This window comes from Leptodactylus fuscus, chromosome 4, assembly GCF_031893055.1.
Source record: "Leptodactylus fuscus isolate aLepFus1 chromosome 4, aLepFus1.hap2, whole genome shotgun sequence".
In the NCBI taxonomy this organism is placed as follows: domain Eukaryota; kingdom Metazoa; phylum Chordata; class Amphibia; order Anura; family Leptodactylidae; genus Leptodactylus; species Leptodactylus fuscus.
In genome coordinates, this window is record NC_134268.1 from 24,846,399 (window position 1) to 24,866,436 (window position 20,038).

Below are 20,038 nucleotides of genomic sequence, written 5' to 3' on the forward strand. Positions count from 1 at the left end.
ATTCAATCCGAATTGCAGGAAATATTTAATTTGCATCGAATCTGGTTATCCTCGCGCTTCGTGGTAACAAATCACATTTTTAAAAATTTTTTTTAAATAAAATGGCTGTTATGCATTAGGACATGAGACAAGGAACTCTAGGAACATGGTATCAGCCACAATGCCATGTGTGCAGCCAATCAGCAGCCTAATAGCTCTGTGATGTCACAGCCCTTTAACCCCTCTGTGACCGCCTACGGCATCGTTACTGTAACTGACAGCTAACACTCTGCTCCATAACCCCCGGTCAGAGCACAGCTCCAATTGCAGTTTTTAACCCCTTGGATGCCACGGTCAAACCGCGGTCAAACATTTTGGAGAATTTGGCAACGTGGCCGAATTAAATTTTTTGGAAAACTTTCTCATCTCTAATTACTACAAGCTGGGGTCAGACTCTGGATATAATAAGTGGAGACCCAGGGGAGGTGCCTAAACCCACCAAACCATTATGCTCACCTCCGACATGGCATCTGGTTCAAATCCCTGTCTTCTTTGGGCTTCTTCTGGCCTCCTGATATAATCACGTGATTTGTACGGGGACAATAGATCCTCAGAAAACCAAGAATTATTAATATCACCAAAAACTATGATGCTGAGAGTCCAGGGCTGATCCTGGGAGATACAGCCGATATCCAGTCCATATTTCATAGACCGGACACGTCTGTGTGAAGCCAGTCTAATAATAACTTAGGAAAGTAAACAGTACAGAAAATTTGGAGTGTCCTGGTTACCTCTCGGTTTAAATGTTTGACTTTGACATAAAATTTTTGAAAGTGTTGATGAAATTTGTTACTATTTTTAGCCTTAGTTCTATCTTTTCTAGGGTTGAGCCGATCTTGAGATGTCAGGGTCGTTTTTAAAATCCGATTTTCGATCAGTTTCCAACCGATCCCAATCGTGAACTTTGCTCCATTGCCGTTCGGAATCCGGTCTTTTCTGATCCCGATTGCTCAACCCTAATGTTAGATTTTCCCACAATGATTGGCCAGTAGCCAAACATTGTGGGAACTAACGTGAGACCTAGATCCTGCCTAAAAAGATCGGGATCGAAATTTTCTCTGTCGCCGATCGGAATCCGATCTTTTCCAATCCCGATCGCTCAACCCCAGTCTTTTTTCTTGTTACTGAATCCAAATTTAGCAATTAATTAATTTCCCTATGAATTACAGAAACTCAACGACAAAAGTGCTTTTGGAACGACTGGTTAAAAGTGTGAAAAATTTTCAGAAATATTTTATCGACTCAATATTGGAAGTCATACCCGATTTATAGTGTTTGCCAGATCTCCTGTTGGTTTATAAGCACAGAGGGTGCAATAAATCCATCCTCTCGTTTTATATTATCTTTCCCGGTAGTGATAACGTGGATTTGACTAATCTGAACATCTATGCCCAAAAAAATAAAATTAAAAAAATTAAAATCAGAAAAAAAATCCTTTTTCGCTGGGAATCCATCTTAATTGTGTATTTGATTTCCTCGGGGAAATAGGATTGAAAATTCATCTCCTTTGCTTGGATCAACTTCAAAGGCCATCTTGTGTGTTGTTTTTCCTCATTATCGATGCCTATTTGATGCCGGCTTGTAATTCGGGTCAAAAGGGAGAAGACAAACAATTAATACAAGGAGAAACATTGTAGCAATTATTATTATTATCCATTGGCAACATTGATTAGCCGCATTGTCTCAGATTCTTTCTTTCTTGTTTTTGACTGAGAATTCTCCAAAGCTGTGATAAATGCTAGCGAAGGAATGGAAATTATTTTTCATTTACTCTGGAGAATTTATATGTATCCCAGATATTTCTCAATATCCTGTAAGATTTTATCTTCTAATGGTATGATTTATTATGTTCTTATCCCGCCACATCCGCATTATCAGCCTCTTTTTAAGTACAATTAACATGCGAAGAATCTGAATAAATAATATTAATGATATGTAATATTTTACATGATCTACCTTATTAGCTGTGATTAATCGTGCCTTGACAGTGTTGCTTATATTCTATTACACGAGCTCTCATCGTGGCAGGGGATTCAGCGCTGGATCGGGACTGATCTTTTTTGGCTTATATTTTGTATATTTTTAGATGAATTTATCAAATTTTTTTGTAAATAAACCTTTGACTTTGTGATGACTTTTTGGCATGTAATTAATAGTAAAATACTCACATTGCTACAATAGTCACATCATCGCTGTGTTGCTACATAAGGGGAAAAAATACTAGCCGGAGGCAACGCTCGTGGGCCCCAGTGCAAAATTTGTAACAGAGCCCCCAAGCTATTTTGTGTCATTTATCATACTAAATGCCTAATGTGGGGCAGAGAAAATTTTAAGTGCCCTGAGGCCCCAGTAAGCAGTCAAAGAAATAGACCAGTGCTGACTCAGAGCTTGCGAAACCTTTGGCGGTTTAATTTAATCGAGGCAATGATCACAGTAGCATGCATTATGGCTCTGTATGGCCCTTTCTATTATGTATGACTACAGGTCATATCATTAGACGTGTTAGGTGCATGAAAATTACATTACATTGTCTTTAAATGTTAAAGGGGTTATCCAGGATTGGAAAACATGGCTGTTTTCTATTACTGGGGAAGGGACATCACATCCTTTGGTCATATGGCCATGGTGCAGCCCTGTCCCCTTTGTTTGATTGGCAGGTTTCCAATAGACATGGTGGCACTTCCTAAGAAGTAGAAAGCAGACATGTTGGATAACCCCTTTAACTTGATATATTTCAAAAATCATAAGAAATACAATAATTCTTGGAACTGTTCTCTTTTAACCATTGTTATTAAGGATCTGCTGTGGTCATGACTAGAGATGAGTGAGTAGTATTCAATCGAGTAGGTATTCGATTGAATACTACGGTATTCAAAATACTTGTACTCGATCGAGTACCACTCACTGTTCGAATGGAAAAGTTCGATGCAGAACCAGTGTTGATTGGCCGAATGCTATACAGTCGGCCAATCAACGCTGGTTCTTCTCCTACCTTTAGAAGTCTTCTCCGTGCAGCTTCCCCGCGGCGTCTTCCGGCTCTGAATTCACTCTGCTAGGCATCGGACCTGGGCAGAGCAGACTGCGCATGTCCACACTACAAGCGGGCATGCACAGTCAGCTCTGCCCAGGCCCGATGCCTAGCAGAGTGAAGAGCCGGAAGACGCTGCGGGGACGCTGCACGGAGACTTCTTGGAGGATCCAGCCCGACCCTCACTCGTGGACTTGGTAAGTGTTATTTGATCGAACGTTGCCTACCCCTGAAACGAGCATTTTCCCCCCATAGACTATAATAGGGTTCGATATTCGATTCGAGTAGTCGAATATTGAGGGGCCACTCGAAACGAATATCGAACCTCGGACATTTTACTGTTCGCTCATCTCTAGTCATGACACTATTTACTGTATATTGTAGGAGAGCCAATGTCACTATGGATCCCTCATATTATTATTCTATATTCCCCATGTTCTATCCTCCTACTGAAATGAATAAAACTAAAAATATTCAGATGTAGCAGATTTAACCAGAACTTGTGGAATTGACTACACCTCTGCAACGTGATATCTTATCACAGAAGACAACAAAAAACAAGCAAATCTGCAGCAGTTTAACCAATTGCGGGAGTTCGGGTTAACTCAGCTAGATCTGCACATACAAATATTGTTTGATTTTGTGAAATATAAGATTGATAGAGGTTTTATTTATATGTATTGATATAGGTCTGTATTGCAAATGAAGGTATGGAAAGGCGGATTTACAAACTGTCTAGAAGACAATCTGTCTTTGTTGCCCAAAACAACCAGCTGACAGCTTTCATGTATCAAGACCAGAACACAAAAGCTATAGTGTCATTGTTTAATAGGTTGGGCGTGGCATGGCAGCATTAGCCACAATAGGTCAGAAAACTGGTGAAGCCATAACTGCTGCTTTATCCATTTTTAGTGCTATTAACAGGTTAATAAGTACGCCCATGTACCTTTAGCAGTGTTTTGAGTGATTTCTCGGCGTCTCTGGGAGATCTTGGCATCTTCTGCATTTGTTTACTTGCTTCAGCTTCCTGTTATGTAACTTCCATGCCATGTCACGCTCACTCCCATACACCCTCTGTCTCTCTAGCTATCACGCTCACAACTACTAGCCCTTCCCTACCTTCTCAGCTCAACCCCCAACCCCATTATATACTTATCTGTCTTCCTCCTGCGAGACAGCCCATCCCTCTTTTCTGACTACCATGTGCTATAGACCCAGTACTGCTCTACAACCGATGATCCACGTCTACTGTGCTGGTCTCTGATGCTGCTCTCACACCTGCACAGTAGAGGTGGATTATTGGCTGCATAGAGCAGCACTGGGTCTAGAGCCTGCCCTTGCTGTCAGAAAACAGGGAGGAGCTGTCCCGCAGGAAGAAGCCTTGAAGGAAAAACATAGGTAAGTATGATGGAGTGAATGGGGAGGGGAATAGTAGTGGTGTTCTGTTTCCAGAAATGGGGAATCGGATGGTAACCAGATGACGAGCAAATGTCCCTGATGAAGTCACATGACCGCTCCAGGGATATGGGTAAATAGACATTTTTTATTGATTATGTTTTTTAGAAAGGAGGCATGGGAGGATGTTTAATGTTTAGATTAGTGTGGGGATTTAATTTTATCCCGGACAACCCCTTTAATATAAGATTATAAAAGGAAATGAACTTTATTTACAGATGTCTTCTTCTTTACCCTTCCTCTTAGTTGGACATGTCCAGTGTATGTGCTACAAAATATTTGGCAAGGTTACATAGTTTTGTGAAATTGTATCTCAAAGTGATATCCTATTTGTGTCCATGTGTGGCTCCTTATTGTTTGTGTTGGGGATTGCAGACTTGTACAGGTTTTGCTAACATGGTACAATGTTGTATTTAATTGGTTTAATGAAAAATTGGAGTTATTAACCAAACTAGAGCTAAGCTAAGGGTGGACAGCCAAACCCCAAAATAATAGTTTTTGAAAACAAATATGTACAATTTTTTTTAAAAAATGTACATTAAAAATGTACATTAAAAAAAGGGATGAAAATGTTGTTGCAAATAGAAATCTATTTAGCCCAAGTAATAAATATCAGCAGGTCTTATCTGTATATTTAATGTGTCCATATATCTTTTTTAACCATGTGACAATTATATCAATAGGAGCATTAAAATAAACGTGCCCATGAAAAAAATATTATGACCTGTCTTCTTTTTTTCCAGGATTTATATATACTTGTGGTGGGACGTTAAAAGGATTGAATGGAACTATAGAAAGCCCAGGCTTCCCGTATGGCTATCCAAATGGTGCAAATTGCACATGGGTAATAATAGGAGAAGAACAAAACAGAATCCAGATTGCCTTTCAATCATTTGCGCTTGAAGAAGAATATGATTATTTATCTTTATACGATGGACATCCTCACCCTACGAATTTTAGAACAAGGTAATGCAAACTTGTATGTTGTTCAATCTATCGTAGTCTTGGTCATGCTTCTTTCTTATCTCATATAGCCCTTATAAAATTTGGTTCCAGACATACATAGTAATGGTACAGCTAATAAGTTTTAGGTCTAAGGGTAAGTTCGCATCTGCGCCTTCTCTCCACTGGCGGATTGCTTTCCCCATTCCGCTTGAAAATGTGGAGAGAAAAGCGCTGCAACTGGGCGGAAACCTGGCGGACCCCATTATAGTCTAAGCTGGTAACTACTTTTCTAAGTGGATTAGGTTTCCATTTCGGAGATCTCCAAGCGGACTCCCGAATGGAAACCTCAACGCGGGTGTGAGCCTGGTGTTAGTTTAACATTTTTGTTGGGGACCTTAAGTCATCAGTAGGGTTGAGCAATCAGGATCGTATTTCGATTGGCGATCAAGTAAATTTCACGATCGCGATCAGAATTCCAATCCCGATCTTTTCTAGCAGGATTAAGGTCGGAGGTTATCTCACGATCAGCTCAACCCTAAAAGTGACACTTCCCAAAGAGAAGCATTGACTAGGGTTGAGTGATTGGGATCTGAAAAGATCAGATTCCGATCGGCGATCGAGCAAATTTCACAATCGCAATTGAGATCGGCTGATATCTCAAGATCGACTCAACCTTAGTCGTCAGCTTGTATGGCAGCTCTCCGCTCCGGCACATAGAGGGGGCTATTACCATTATTGTTTATTATTATTTATTTATTTTATAAATTACATTATTTTTGTGCATATGGAAATAGAACATAATGTTTCTTCTTTGCTCGCTTCTTATCAGTGTTACTCTTTACTTGTTACACTATAAGGGCGCATTCACACTGAGTAAACGCTAGCTTATTCTGAACATAAAACACGTTCAGAATAAGCGGCGTCTAAAGCAGCTCCATTCATTTCTATGGGATTGGGGATACGAGCGCTCCCCATAGAAATGAATGGGCTGCTTCTTTCACTCGGTGCAGTCCCATTGAAGTGAATGGGGAGTGCCGGCGTGTACGCTCCGGCATGAGCAGAGCTTGCCGTATACGCCGGCACTCCCCATTCACTTCAATGGGACTGCACGGAGTGAAAGAAGCAGCCCATTCATTTCTATGGGGAGCGCTCGTATCCCCGCTCCCATAGAAATGAATGGAGCTGCTTTAGACGCCGCTTATTCTGAACGTGTTTTACGTTCAGAATAAGCTAGCGTTTACTCAGTGTGAATGCACCCTAACACTATTACTTTGTTGTTACACTGGATACTGAATGTATTTTATGTGATAGCATTGGGTTCAGTTCTCTTTAATATAGTGTTTGGTATTTATCATGAGCAGGATCGGTTACAGTGAATGGTCAGATGGTTGAAAAAAAAATCCAGACTAGCATTTGCTCTTAAGGGGACGCACCGATGATTCTTTTCTTTAGTTATTGTACTGACACTTCATCTCCTCAATTGTGATAGTTGTCTGGTAACAATGATCTTCCGTATCCCGCTTTCACTGGCTTCAATAAGTTACATGATCAAAGCGTGACCTTTTTTTCTAGCATGGATTGCTATTTGACTTTATGGAATCACATCCTTTTGTTACAAGGACCAAGGTTTCTGCAGTTGTTCCCATGCTATAGTCTTCACACCCCATGTACGGAACAAGAATTGTAATATTTAGTTCGATTTGTGAATGTTACATAGTTTAAGTAACACAATGTGCCCGGTGTTGGGATCCAATGACATTAGTTAGGACATATGGATCATTAGTTCTTACTGGAGAGCCTGATAAAGTCATACGGATGTGTTTACACCTAACTGGTTTCTAATTCTATGAGAGATTCTAATTTGTCGTGAAACCAAATCAACACAATATCACAACATGCTAGCAAAAATCTCGAAAGAATGCAACTCACCCTTCTCGACTTGGGGATCACATAAAGACCCAAATACACAGTCCAGGCACATTAATGTGACCACCTGTCAAAATCCGGAATAACCACCTTTGGCGAGATGTGCAGGAAGAGAGGGGGTGTTGTGGTGATGGTCACTGGGATGTTGAGCCATGCCGACTCCAGTGCCGTGGCCAGCTGCACTAGGTTATGCGGTTGAGCATCCATGGCGTGAACAACCCGATCGAGGTGGTCCCACAGATTCTCAATTGGGTTCAAGTTTGGGGAATTTGCTGGCCAAGGGAGTATGGTAAACTCATCCTGGTGTTCCTTGAACCACGCACATACACTGTGAACTTTATGACACGTCGCATTGTCCTGCTGATAGATGCCATCATCCTGAGGAAAAACATTTTGCATGTAGGGGTGAACATGGTCCACAAGGATAGATGCATACTTGTGTTGATCCATCGTGCCTTCCACAATGATGATTGCACCCAGATGGCTGGGGACACGTGCCTTCTGCGATTGGTTAGTTAACGTTGATGTCAAAAGTAGGCGGTGGTCACATTAATAGGACTGGACTGTTTAGTATAGTTAGCATAACGTTGTGTCAACTTGTTTCGAAACTATGTTATATTTGAAAAGCAGGAAAAAATAATAATAATTTCCCTTGGTCTGGATAAGGCTAAGTTCACGCCAGCACTGGCTCTCCATTTGGGATTCGGACCCCAATTTTGGCACAAAAATGCAGTGCAGGACTTTTTTCTCCAGAAACTAGGGTGGAAACCCAACGGACCCCATAGACTTTTTGAGTGGATTGGGTTTCCATATTTTGGGTCCCAAAGCAGACCTAAAGAACTGAAACCCAAGGGCAGTTGTAAACCTAGAGTTACTAATAATCAACCACAGGTGTAGTAGAGTAGAGTCAGTCATATGGTCCAGCCCGGAAAATAGAGGAACGAGAATTCTGGCCTCCTGAGCTGTCCTCTGCAAAGGTAATAAACGGGACTCCATGGGACCTGGGTATATATCCAGTGTGGGGAACACACTGCTAAGATTTATTATTCCCCAGATGACCCATTTACTTTGTGACAAGTGGATGGATTAGGAATGATACGTTGGTATCATCGACTTCATAGCTTCGGCGAGGCCATATTTTCAAATCAATATATACATATATAATAGATGTAAGACTAAATATTTCTGACTTATTCTGAATCCTGACCAGATCTACAATTTTCTTGTGAATATAAATAGAACTAAAATACATGAATAAGCATGTTACATTCTCTAGCGACTTATGTTCTTCAAAGAGCCCATGTCTCCATATTAGTCTCCATTCAGTGGCTTCCTCAGGCTTTTTGCAAGAATATTCTAGTTGGTCTTTCAAACCTTGATATATTTTTTTTTTTGCTCTGCCAGGATCTGTATAACTTAATATAGAGTTAAATAAAATATTCCAGTATCCTGCTGATCGAATGAATATTTTAAGCTCTGATAATCCTATACCTTTAGTATGAAGATCAAGGCAGTCCAACAATTGATTTTGGAAGGAAGTAATGTTCGTCAGAAAATTAGATATATGCTTGGATTACGTTTCATATCACAAAATTCCATTGATTTCCACTTCCCATTCTTGAAACAGCCAAAAATAGTGCCGAATATAGAATATTATTAAGAATATAGTTTGTGCAAGTGTTTTACTTTCTTATTCTTTGGAAAAGACATCTAATTTGTAAATTCTGCAAAAGTTCCAGGTTGTACTAGGCTGTTATACGGCGTTCATACCGATTGTTAGGGATATGTTCTATCTACTGTATGTAAGTTTTTTTTTAATTTCAGACAGGTTTCATGTGGAAATTCTACAAAGTAATTCTGGCATTCTCCATTACGGCGTCAATATAAAAATCAATGTATCTCACATACCGAATTTATAGTGTTGTTGCAGTTTGCCTATGAATGGGGTTGAGAATTCAGGATCGATTTTAAAATCCAATTTCCGATCATTTTCCAGCCAATCCCGATAGTGAAATTTGCTCGATCACCAATCGGAATCCGATCTTTTCCGAACCTGATCACTCAACCCTAATTGAATATTATATATACAGTAGGGTTGAGCCGATCTTGAGATTTCAAAATCCGATTTTCAATCATTTTCCAGCCAATCGCAATCGTGAAATTGGCTCAATCGCCGATCGGGATTCGATCTTCCCCGATCACTGAACCCTACCTATGAACTACCTCAAGTGTTTGATTTATTTGTATTGTTGAGTTGATATATCTGTATTCATTGCATTATTTCATGCATAGACATATGTCGTACACACCTTGCACTGAGGCAGTTTACTGTTGTCCTACACCAATTGTTCTCAACTTGTGGTACGAGGACCCCAGGAGCTATGCCACTTAGTCAATGGGGAATGTGGTTTGGCTGAAAAGGTCAATGCCTTTAGGAAAAATACATCAAACAGTGTGTAAGGGATTATTATCCATGGCTCTGCTCCCTCACTTCTCTGGGCACTGTGCACTGACATCACATTGGACTTCGGGACAGAGAAGAAGTTGTCAGCAGAGCGGTGGGTAATGAATCCAGCTGACCAGACACTATACTGTGTGTGAGAACAGTAGGGGGAATTTATTAAGACTGGAGATCCTTATGATTCATTTCCCCCTAGGAACACAACTGGCCTCATAGTAATTCTATCTCTTGGTCGCAGAACTCTACTAGTCAGGGACTGGCATAGATTTGTGACATGCATTATAGAAAATCTGATGGCCTGTGATGTCCCTGCCCCAGCCCACCTAGATTCCTGCCCTGCTCCACCCACTATCTAAAAAATATTGGGCACAGAGGCAGATATGCATCACATTGCACCAAAAATACATCAGGTGGAGGCACATTTTTTCCACTTCCCAGATGGGTGACTATGTGGGAGAGCACTGAGGAGCCCACTATTCTGTCACTTAGATGGGAAGAATAGTGCTTTATGGTTGGCTATAGATGGGAAGAATAGTGCCACATAGTTGGATATAGATGGGAAGAATAGTGCTACATGGTTGGATATAGATGGGAAGAATAGTGCTACATGGTTGGATATAGATGGGAAGAATAGTGCTACATAGTTGGATATAGATGGGAAGAATAGTGCTACATAGTTGGATATAGATGGGAAGAATAGTGCTACATGGTTGGATATTCTTTCCTTCAAATATGACATTATTGCTGATGACAGGTCTTATTTTGTTAACCTTCATCACTAGAGGGAACTTCAACTGAAAAGGTTGAGAAACATTGTCCTTCACTGGCCTTGGACTAGGACATTTCAAGATATTTCTGTAACTTTTTCTCTCAAGATTAAACAGCTATAGAAGGAGAACTCTTTAAGTATGAATCCTTAAATCTATTCTTATACAGTAGGTATTTTACTAAGAAATATCAGAATTTCTTCACACCTACTGTAGTGTAAAACATTTCCAAAAAGCAGCATCAAAAATTGGTTGATTAAAGCCCGAAGCTCCAAAAATCAGAAGGTTGCCAAAACTTCATCCATTAAACTAGCTCCAATGATCTATCCTAGAAGTTGACAATCAAAATATGTAGTGGCCTTCCAATCTTCTCCTGTTGGCATATATTGGGCAGAACAAGGATCAGACACATTAGATTTCAACATATTTGATGCTATTGTTTTTCCAGATGACAGATCACCATTACAGGTGCCTTTCAGGGACCGAAAACCTTACTTATTGAATAAAATGTATGCATAGTCAATCTAAACATGTATGTTGTGGAACTGGGGATCCGCAAGTATTCCGATAAAGCTACATTCACATCGGCTGTTGTTCTGATACATCATAGGATCAGAATAATGGACTAAAAAGCTAACAGAATGATGGATTCTGTCAGAGCACTCACCATTTCTATCCATTACCATTTCCTTCAATGAAAGATGGAAGCTTTCTCCTGTCTTGTTTTTAATTATGTTAAAAGGAAGATAGTCTTGTTTGTCGCGCTTTATCTTCTGCTTGAAAAGTAAACAAACAAGACGGAAGAAAGAATCTGTCTTGTTTCTTACATTAGAATGAATAGTGACAGAGGCAAAAGGGCAGTGCTCCACCTGAATCCATCATTCTGTCAACTTTTTAGTTCATTGTTCTGATCCTATATAGGATCAGAACAATGGATTAAAGGGGTTGTCCCATCACAAGGATCCTATCTATACTGCTTGTTAATGTGGATGTAAGACTTTTCCTAAATATACTGCTTCAGCAAAACTGCTTTTTTTGTCCACTATCTTACTTTATTCACTTCATTGTTGACACAGCCCTTGACTTATCTGCTCAAAAGTCAAGTGATGTATCTGCTGCTGTCAGGGGGGAGGGAGGAGGGGGTTGCTAAGTGCACCGGAGCGAGCCTGTATATCTAGCTATTCCTGTGTCTGTACCACGTGACCTAGCTCCCTGCTATCAGATAGGGGAGAGGAGCTGCTTTCATTTCTGAACTCGTGTTCTGTTCTCCCAGTTATCAGGTTAGCTAATACAATTGTGTTCATTATGGCAGAGACCGGCAGTCTCTGTATGTAACACAGAATGGAGTTGCTCCTGCCTGTACTTCATAGTCCAATATTGTGCATATAGTGTTGTTTGAGGACCTTTGATGACATCACAGGCCCTTCAGCCGCCCCATAGGATCACGCTATGTGGTGGGCGGAGCTACACACTAATTTTGGGGCGGAGATAAACGGCAGGTTGCATGTGAAACCCCGCCCACCAAATGACACAAGAAACCAGGAAGAAAGAAGATTTTACAGCAGTGAAGACTGGTGAGTATGTGACGTGGGAATACCCCTTTAAACAAAGCCAGTGTGATTTTAACCTGGTGCATCTCCTGTGGACACTTTATTTTCAACTTAGAATATAATATTTTGGAATATCATATTCATCACCTAGGGATTCTATGACTTTTGCCAACTGCAATACAATTTGGTGTTCCAAACAATTGACATTTACATAAGAAACTCTTAAGCGGAAATATATCCTTGGGATAGGAGCGGTTTTATTCTGGCACAGGCAGTACAATATTCCAAAGTGCCACTGGATGTTAGAAATATTTAATTTTCCATTTTGCAGAACAGAATATATTTTTTATACATTACAAGATATGATATTAACCTGAAAAGCGGAGTTTTCTGAGCTCAAAAAATTGATGGCTTATCCTTGGGATCGGCCATAAATATCTCATCAGAGGGGAATTAACTCTCGGATACACTATCAAATAGCTTAAAGGCACTGTAGTACTAAGTCAAGTGCCATATGACACTGTTCCGTATATCTGTGTGCCATCTACTGCAGAGAGTACATCAGCTTTGTCCCATTCAAAAGTGCTGGTACCCCTATTTGACTGTGCTCATAGTTCAATTGGGACTGTTCTTGTGATAGACCCCTTTAATAGGTATCTTTGTCTCACCCCACCCGGGCATCATTAACATTCAATATTGTTGGTACGTTAAAAGGAACGTACCGTATACTGTCAAGTACAAGACTCATTTGTGGCCTAAGGTCAGGTTCACATGCCCTCAATACGACCATGTTTTGGAATCTCCATTACCGCTGTAACATTCCAACCTTCTCATTAGTCCTGCCGAACCAAACTTAGAAGTGTATTACTGGGCGAAACTGGCCTCATATATAATGAAGAAAAACAAGACAACTTTTTAAAAAATTATTTTAAATATTTATTAGAATTTTATAATTTATAATGATGATAAACTTAAATTTCCAGAAATTTATTTTTTATTTTTTTCTTAGACATTAAAACAAAAAAGTTCTAGTGACAGGTTCCTTGGAACTTTGGAATGATCAAAATGTGAAATTCAGTCGCGATTGTCAAGTTCAATAATATGTACACAAAACTAACTAATTTTCCTTACTCTTGAAACTCCAATTACCAGGAGTGTGAATCACTCATTGCATTTAATTGCTCTCATTATACGACCCTTGTTCTTTCCTGATGGGAATATGGGATCATGAGACCCACTGAAATTAACTCTGCTTGGTCTAATCAAAAAAGCGTAATATTCAGTATATGCCTGTGTATATCACTAAATGGTAAGATCTTACCATAAGTGATGCGGTTCTGCTACACTAACCATCTTCCATGACGATGAATAATAATAAGAAGCTGTTAAAAATTAATTCTGAAAATAAAATAAAACATAAAAAATAAACAGCTCCAATAATAATTGTAAAAAAAAACAAACCATAAAGTAATATTTTATTTTAACATAGAAAATATTTTATTAAAATTTAGTAAAAATGTAAATGTAGAAATGCAGAACTGACGTCAGCTTATACATTTTTTTGGGTCAACCAAAACAGAACAATGGATAGGCAAACCACTACATGCATTCCAGATCTGGCAGGATGAGGGTAGGGGTCAGGGGGAGAAAGGAAGTAGGCAGTTAGTACAACGTAAGTGGGGGGAGAGAATTAAAGTATGGAGGTGAAGATAAATAGAATAAGGAAGAAGAGGAAGCCGAGGGGTCAGCCGAGCGATTGAGCTCCAGCCATCAAGACCAGGTCTTCCAATAGTGTCGATGGGTTCTTCTCTTCCAACTCATCAGTTCCTCAAAGTGGCCAATTCGATTAATTTTAGCTTGCAAAAGTTGTACGAACGGAGTCTTAGCTTGGAGCCAGAATTGTATTATCGCTATCATAGGTGAGAAATCAGAGGATCCAGAGAGGGTCTGAAGTCTGCGAAGGTCAAGGAGAGGAAAATCTTCGCAGGTGTCAGAGGGATAGAGGACTTGGTGGCTGTTCATATGAGGTCTTGTATGTAGACCCAAATAGGCAAAATTGTAGAGCAGTCCCACCAGATGTGCACATAAGTTCCCACCTGACTCTAACATCTCGTACATTTGTTGTCAGTAGGGAGGCGTTCTGTACCAAGAGGGTAACACTTTATAGACGTATAATAGACGAGAAACCATGAGAGTTTTTTTAAGATCAGTTCAATTTCCACCTGAGTCAGAGAGTCTCAATTCCTTTTTCCACAAATGGTGGGAATGGTTGTAAGACTGATACACTGATGGAGTAGATGGGACGTCATCCTGAGTAATTTCATTTTCGACAAAAAGAGTTTCTCAACTGGAGTCAACTGAGACTTGATTTGGAAAGATTTTTGGACAAAGGCTGAAGTAGTGGCATACATTCTGTCTGTGCAGGAAATTGAGTTTGAGATTAGGACTAGAGCCAAAGCATCATCTACATCCAGTAGTGCTCATCTACGATTTTTGATGCACCCTGTGACGGAAGCTCCAACACAGATGTGACCGTAACCTTAACACTGCATTGTACAGTCCCAGAAAAGTGAATGACACTCTATTTAATCTCATTCCCAGATTGCAGGATAGAACGCTGTGCAAAATGAAACTCCTCTTTCATGTTACACCAGAATCCCATTTTGATATTTTATGATACCTAAAATATAACCTATTGAAATGGCGATCCCCTACCCTAATGACACCTGCATTACACACAAGCCCATACACCGAGCACAATGAGAAGAAGTGTACAAATCTCAATAGAGAAGCAAGGGAAAGGGTAAAAGAAATGCAGGATTCCACACAAAGGAGCCAACATTTGTTAATGAAGAATGTTACAAAATGTATCCATAACCTTAGGTACACTTCAATTAGGGATAATTTCCCTTATGCCTTTGTAGCCAAGGTTGAAGTAGTAAAGTATAATGTAAAAATAAAATAATAATAATTAATAATAACAATAATTATGCTGAAAGACACCAATAAACTCATGATCTTGAGACCAGTGGAGGGAATTTTATGGGTTATGGACTCTGGATTCTAAGGACAAGTTGATCCAGGGTTTTTATACTGATTGCCAGATTGAAGTCAGTAAGGAATTTCTTTTTCCCCTGAAATGGGGCAAATAGCATAAGCCTCATGTTTTTTTTTTTTTTTTGCCTTCCTCTGGATCAGCACTGTAGGGGATTGTAGGGTTTGCTGAGCATTGTTTAGTGCTGGATTTTTAGGGAATGACAGGTAGGTTGGTAGTGGGACTTGTCATTCCCATCCCCGCCATACCTTGTGGACACTCCAGCAGGAGCCCAGCTGTGTCAGGTTGTCTTCATTAGTGAGCAATAAGGGTCAATGCACACAGTTTTTGGGCGTGGAAAAAAAGCCTCCCATTGACTTCCGCTCATGGAAAAACGAACCCATTGAAGTCAATGGGAGGCTTTTTTCCATGCGGATTCTGTCAGTATCTGTGCCCAAAAGCTCCATGTGCATTGACCCTAAGAAGTCTTCTCTCCTAGCAGACTGGGTCAGAGCTTGGCTGCAAAGCCACCATGGAGGTTGTTACTACCTGAGGAGTTCCTGACTATTTGAACTGGTTTCTATTGTAAGTGAGGTGACCATCTTCTGTTTATTTGGAGCTCAGACAGGCAGGTGTTTATTTTGTATTTTTCTTTGCTGCTTGTTACAATGTTTGTTGAACTGAATAAAGCTCAGCATTTGGCCTGTTACCTAGGAGTTGGTGTCTGCCAACCACCCAGTACCCCCAGATTCTGACAAAATTTTGAGAGTTTCTAGGCCATCATAATGCCCATGAGGTGCACAAGTTCACGCTTATAGGACACTCTTTTAATAGAGATGAGCGAACAGTAAATGTTCGAGATTTGATATTCGTTTCGAGTAGCCCCTCAATATTCGACTACTCGAATCGAATATCGAACCCTATTATAGTCTATGGGGGGAAAATGCTCGTTTCAGGGGTAGGCAATGTTCGATCAAATTATACTTACCAAGTCCACGAGTGAGGGTCGGGCTGGATCCTCCGAGAAGTCTTCTCCGTGCAGCATCCCCGCGGTGTCTTCCGGCTCTGAATTCACTCTGCCAGGCATCGGGCCTGGGCAGAGCCGACTGCACATACCTGCACTACAAGCGGGCATGCGCAGTGGGCTCTGCCAGGCCCGATGCCTGGCAGAGTGAATTCAGAGCCGGAAGACGCCACGGGGAAGCTGCACGGAGAAGACTTCTAAAGGTAGGAGAAGAAACAGCGTTGATTGGCCGACTGTATAGCATTCGGCCAATCAATGCTGGTTCTGCATCGAACTTTTACATTCGAATAGCGAGTGGTACTCGATCGAGTACGAGTATTTCGAATACCATAGTATTCGATTGAATACCTACTTGATCGAGTACTACTCGCTCATCTCTATCTTTTAACATACGTTTGTCTAATAGAAGTCTATAGTACATAAGAATATTCTTCGAAATACATAAAACATAGATTTGAAAAATTGGTGTGTCTAGTTCAAGTGGTAGTCGTGTATGAACGATTTCACTGTCCTGAAAAGCACAGTCGCCAGAACCTTTCAAACATCTAGAATACTGTGTGTATACATATCCTTAATGCCAGCATCTGGCAGATGTATACCACTGTACAGATACAGTTCCTTACACCTGACCATATGTTTGGCAGCCAAACTCCAAACACGATGTGAATTTAGCATTTTAGACTTCAGTTCTGAAACTGAACGGAATACATTTAGATTTAAATAGAAAAATAACTACTTAATAAACCAGAAATAACAGATGGATGGGGTCAATAATACGATGTAATACATCTGTGGGGGTGGTAATATGCTGCCGCCATATAAATAATGTATAATGTAAAAAATATATAGTAGGCAGCAAGGTTCACGGAAGGAAAAGGATATCGCAAAAAGTTTACATTTAAAGTTTAAACTTTTTTAAAACTTTTTTTTTACTTTGGTGATATACTTTATCACCCAATTTTACCTACATCTAGTTTTATAGGCTGCATATAAAAATCACATTACTGGTAATGTTTTTTGTGATTTCTCCATTTTGCTATAGCTAGAACAATCTTGGTAGCTTATGAATGAACTTTACCAGTATGACTTGTGGGGAAGTTAGCTCGGTAGAAGCCGTGGTGTGGACCAAAACAGTCAAGAAAGGGACACAAAATGTGTAGCAAACTGGTTTATATAGGACAAAAACAGGAAAATAAATAAACCTTGACTTTAGGCATAAAATGAGCAAAAACAAAATACAGCTTAAACTTCAGGCTAAAACAAAATAAAAAAAACCCTGCTCATCTGAGCAATTAACTAAACAGAACTGATAACCTAACTATACGTGTGGCTTGTTACCAGCCACACGAACAAAACAAGGGCAATATTGTCTCACTAGACTAAGGGTTACAGGACAGATCCATACACTTCCTTTCACTCCATGGAACTGCATTGGAATGTCGGAGCTGTCGCCTTTTTTGACCCATTAATGAGCCCAGGACCCACATCTGCGGCTGAGGACTACTCCAGATCTGCCCTGGACCACACATATGTCATAAACCTGGGGCTGATATATCTGGACTCCAGCACTCTGCCTGTCATCTCCTTATAAACTATATGTGCTAGAGGCGTAAAGTTGAAGTTAATGGGCACCAATTCAAAATATATAATGGGAACCCAACTTACCATGTGCTATCTATGATACCGGTGTCTTCTTATGTTGTAGAGGGGTCTTTGAGCCCCTTGAGGCTCCTTGATCTGGCAGTGATTGCTTCTGCCTTGGGCTATACTCTTGGGTTACACCAGCTGGTCTATGTGCAAGGACACCCAGCTCCTCTTGACAACTGGTCTAAAAATAGTCTCAAAAAGACAGGTTTTAGGAAATCAACCGACACTTAGAATATCTTGTCCTCGGATGGATGTAAACAGACATTAGGTCCTGAATATATTGTATATATTAATATGTAAATGTAGTAAGTCTCTCTTAGGCATTGATCTCTTTGAGCACATGTCATCAGTAACCTATTCAAGTTGGGCAAGACTTTTTTTTTTATCTTACTTCCTTGGCCAGCTGATCAATGATACGAAGCAATGCCAAGAGATGCCCTGTGTCCATCGAGCTGATTAAATTGCTGCCAGACCTCCACTCAGGACACTTAATAGAGAAAAATGCTGACGTGTCGGAACGTCTGCCTTTCAGACTACCTTCTCTTGTAAGAAAATGAACCATTGATCAGGAGCCAGGATCTGAATATCTCTGATAGGGCGGTATAAGAAACCGAGGACACTCGGGAGTAGGGGCAGTATTAAATTATCAGTGAAGCTGCATTTGCAATAGTTTAAAGCTTTAACCTACGTATGACTTATGATTCATCTGAGACATTACCAGCATTTTCTTGATTTAAACTTTTCTATTTCTTATACCGGTTATAGAGATGTGACTTTCATTACCTTTCAAACAGATCTTGAGATTCGTGCAGATTTTACACAAAACTCAAAGTGCGATTCCTGCAATATTAAGAACATCTTATAATAATGTGAGTGGTGTCTTACTGGGACGCTACAGCCTGTCGTATGTAAATCCCAATAATGTATTCATTTATATTGTAAGAAATTGGAGTTAATAGGGCTTATTCACATGACAGTTAACACAATTTCATCATATCTTCTACATCAGAATAGTTCATTTGTAACTATTTAATCTAAAGTAGTTACAAATAGGGTTGAGCCGATCTTGAGATTTCAGGATTGTTTTTAAAATCCAATTTCAGATCGTTTTCCAGCCAATCCCAATCCTGATCGTGAAATTTGCCCGATTGGGATCCGATCTTCCCCAATCCCGATCGCTCAACCCTAGTCATTGCTTCTCTATGGGAAAATAAAATACAACTAAAAATGTACCAACAGGTACTTTTTTTTTCACAGATGTTAATTCTTCAAAACTGGAACGGTCAAGTGTATAAGAAATCATGCAATTTGTGCAAATATCCAAATTTTTAGGGTTTACATGGTGGGATTTTTTTCAGCAGAATATGCTGCAAAAATTACAAGTCTCAATAATGGGGGACCCTTCATTCTCTGCTAGCTGAAAAAAAAAAAAAAATCAGGTGGAAAGTGAATGGTCTTCGCATAGATCCCACCCTAAGCCCCCTTTGAAATGAATTAGAAACAGAAATCCTTCACCTGCCAGAAGAAAGATTTCCGTGGAAAATTTGTAAGGTGGGTCCAACTGCGAAGTATGACATGAGATTTTCTACAATGCCAATCCTCTCTCTCGGGATAGCAATGATGTTAAGTAAATCAATGCCTATGTAAGTAGGTGTGAATTCAAAATTAATTCTAATACCTCATGGAAGTTCTATAGAATTTTAGAAATTATAATCCAACATTGCCAAAAACATCAATTTTTTTTTTTTTTAATTATAATGAAGAATTATAACACAAAAAATCTGATTGTAATAACTGATTCACATTCTCAGCTATACAAATACTGAATGCTTCATTGACAATAACAAGAATAAATCCGCATTCGTCCTGGTGATTGAAGCGTCACATTGAGCTCAGCCTGGCCCTTTAAAGTTATACTTCTGGATGCCATTTGGCACACACGCTAATAACATGATAGCCATTGGCAGCATTTGTAACTATGGAAACAATGTGGGGAACTGTGACAATTGTCACAGATGTTGTTCTGGAATCTCAGATATACAAAATGTCTTACATATGGCATCAATAGCTGCTGCCCAGACTGGGTAAATGTCCAAATTTAAAGTGTTAATCTACCGTGTAGTGCCAAAACTATCGGTTTATGACAAAATATTCAGATTATT

The 20,038-nt window shown here is 39.9% G+C and overlaps 1 protein-coding gene across 1 annotated transcript in view; it reads left to right on the plus strand.

Annotated features, from left to right (window-relative positions):
• CSMD3 (CUB and Sushi multiple domains 3) overlaps positions 1–20,038 on the plus strand; it is a 1,052,627-nt gene that overhangs the window by 112,705 nt on the left and 919,884 nt on the right. The window contains exon 2 of the mRNA XM_075270295.1: positions 5,266–5,488. Within this exon, the coding sequence (XP_075126396.1) occupies positions 5,266–5,488 (223 nt within the window). The remainder of the gene's footprint in view (positions 1–5,265; positions 5,489–20,038) is intronic.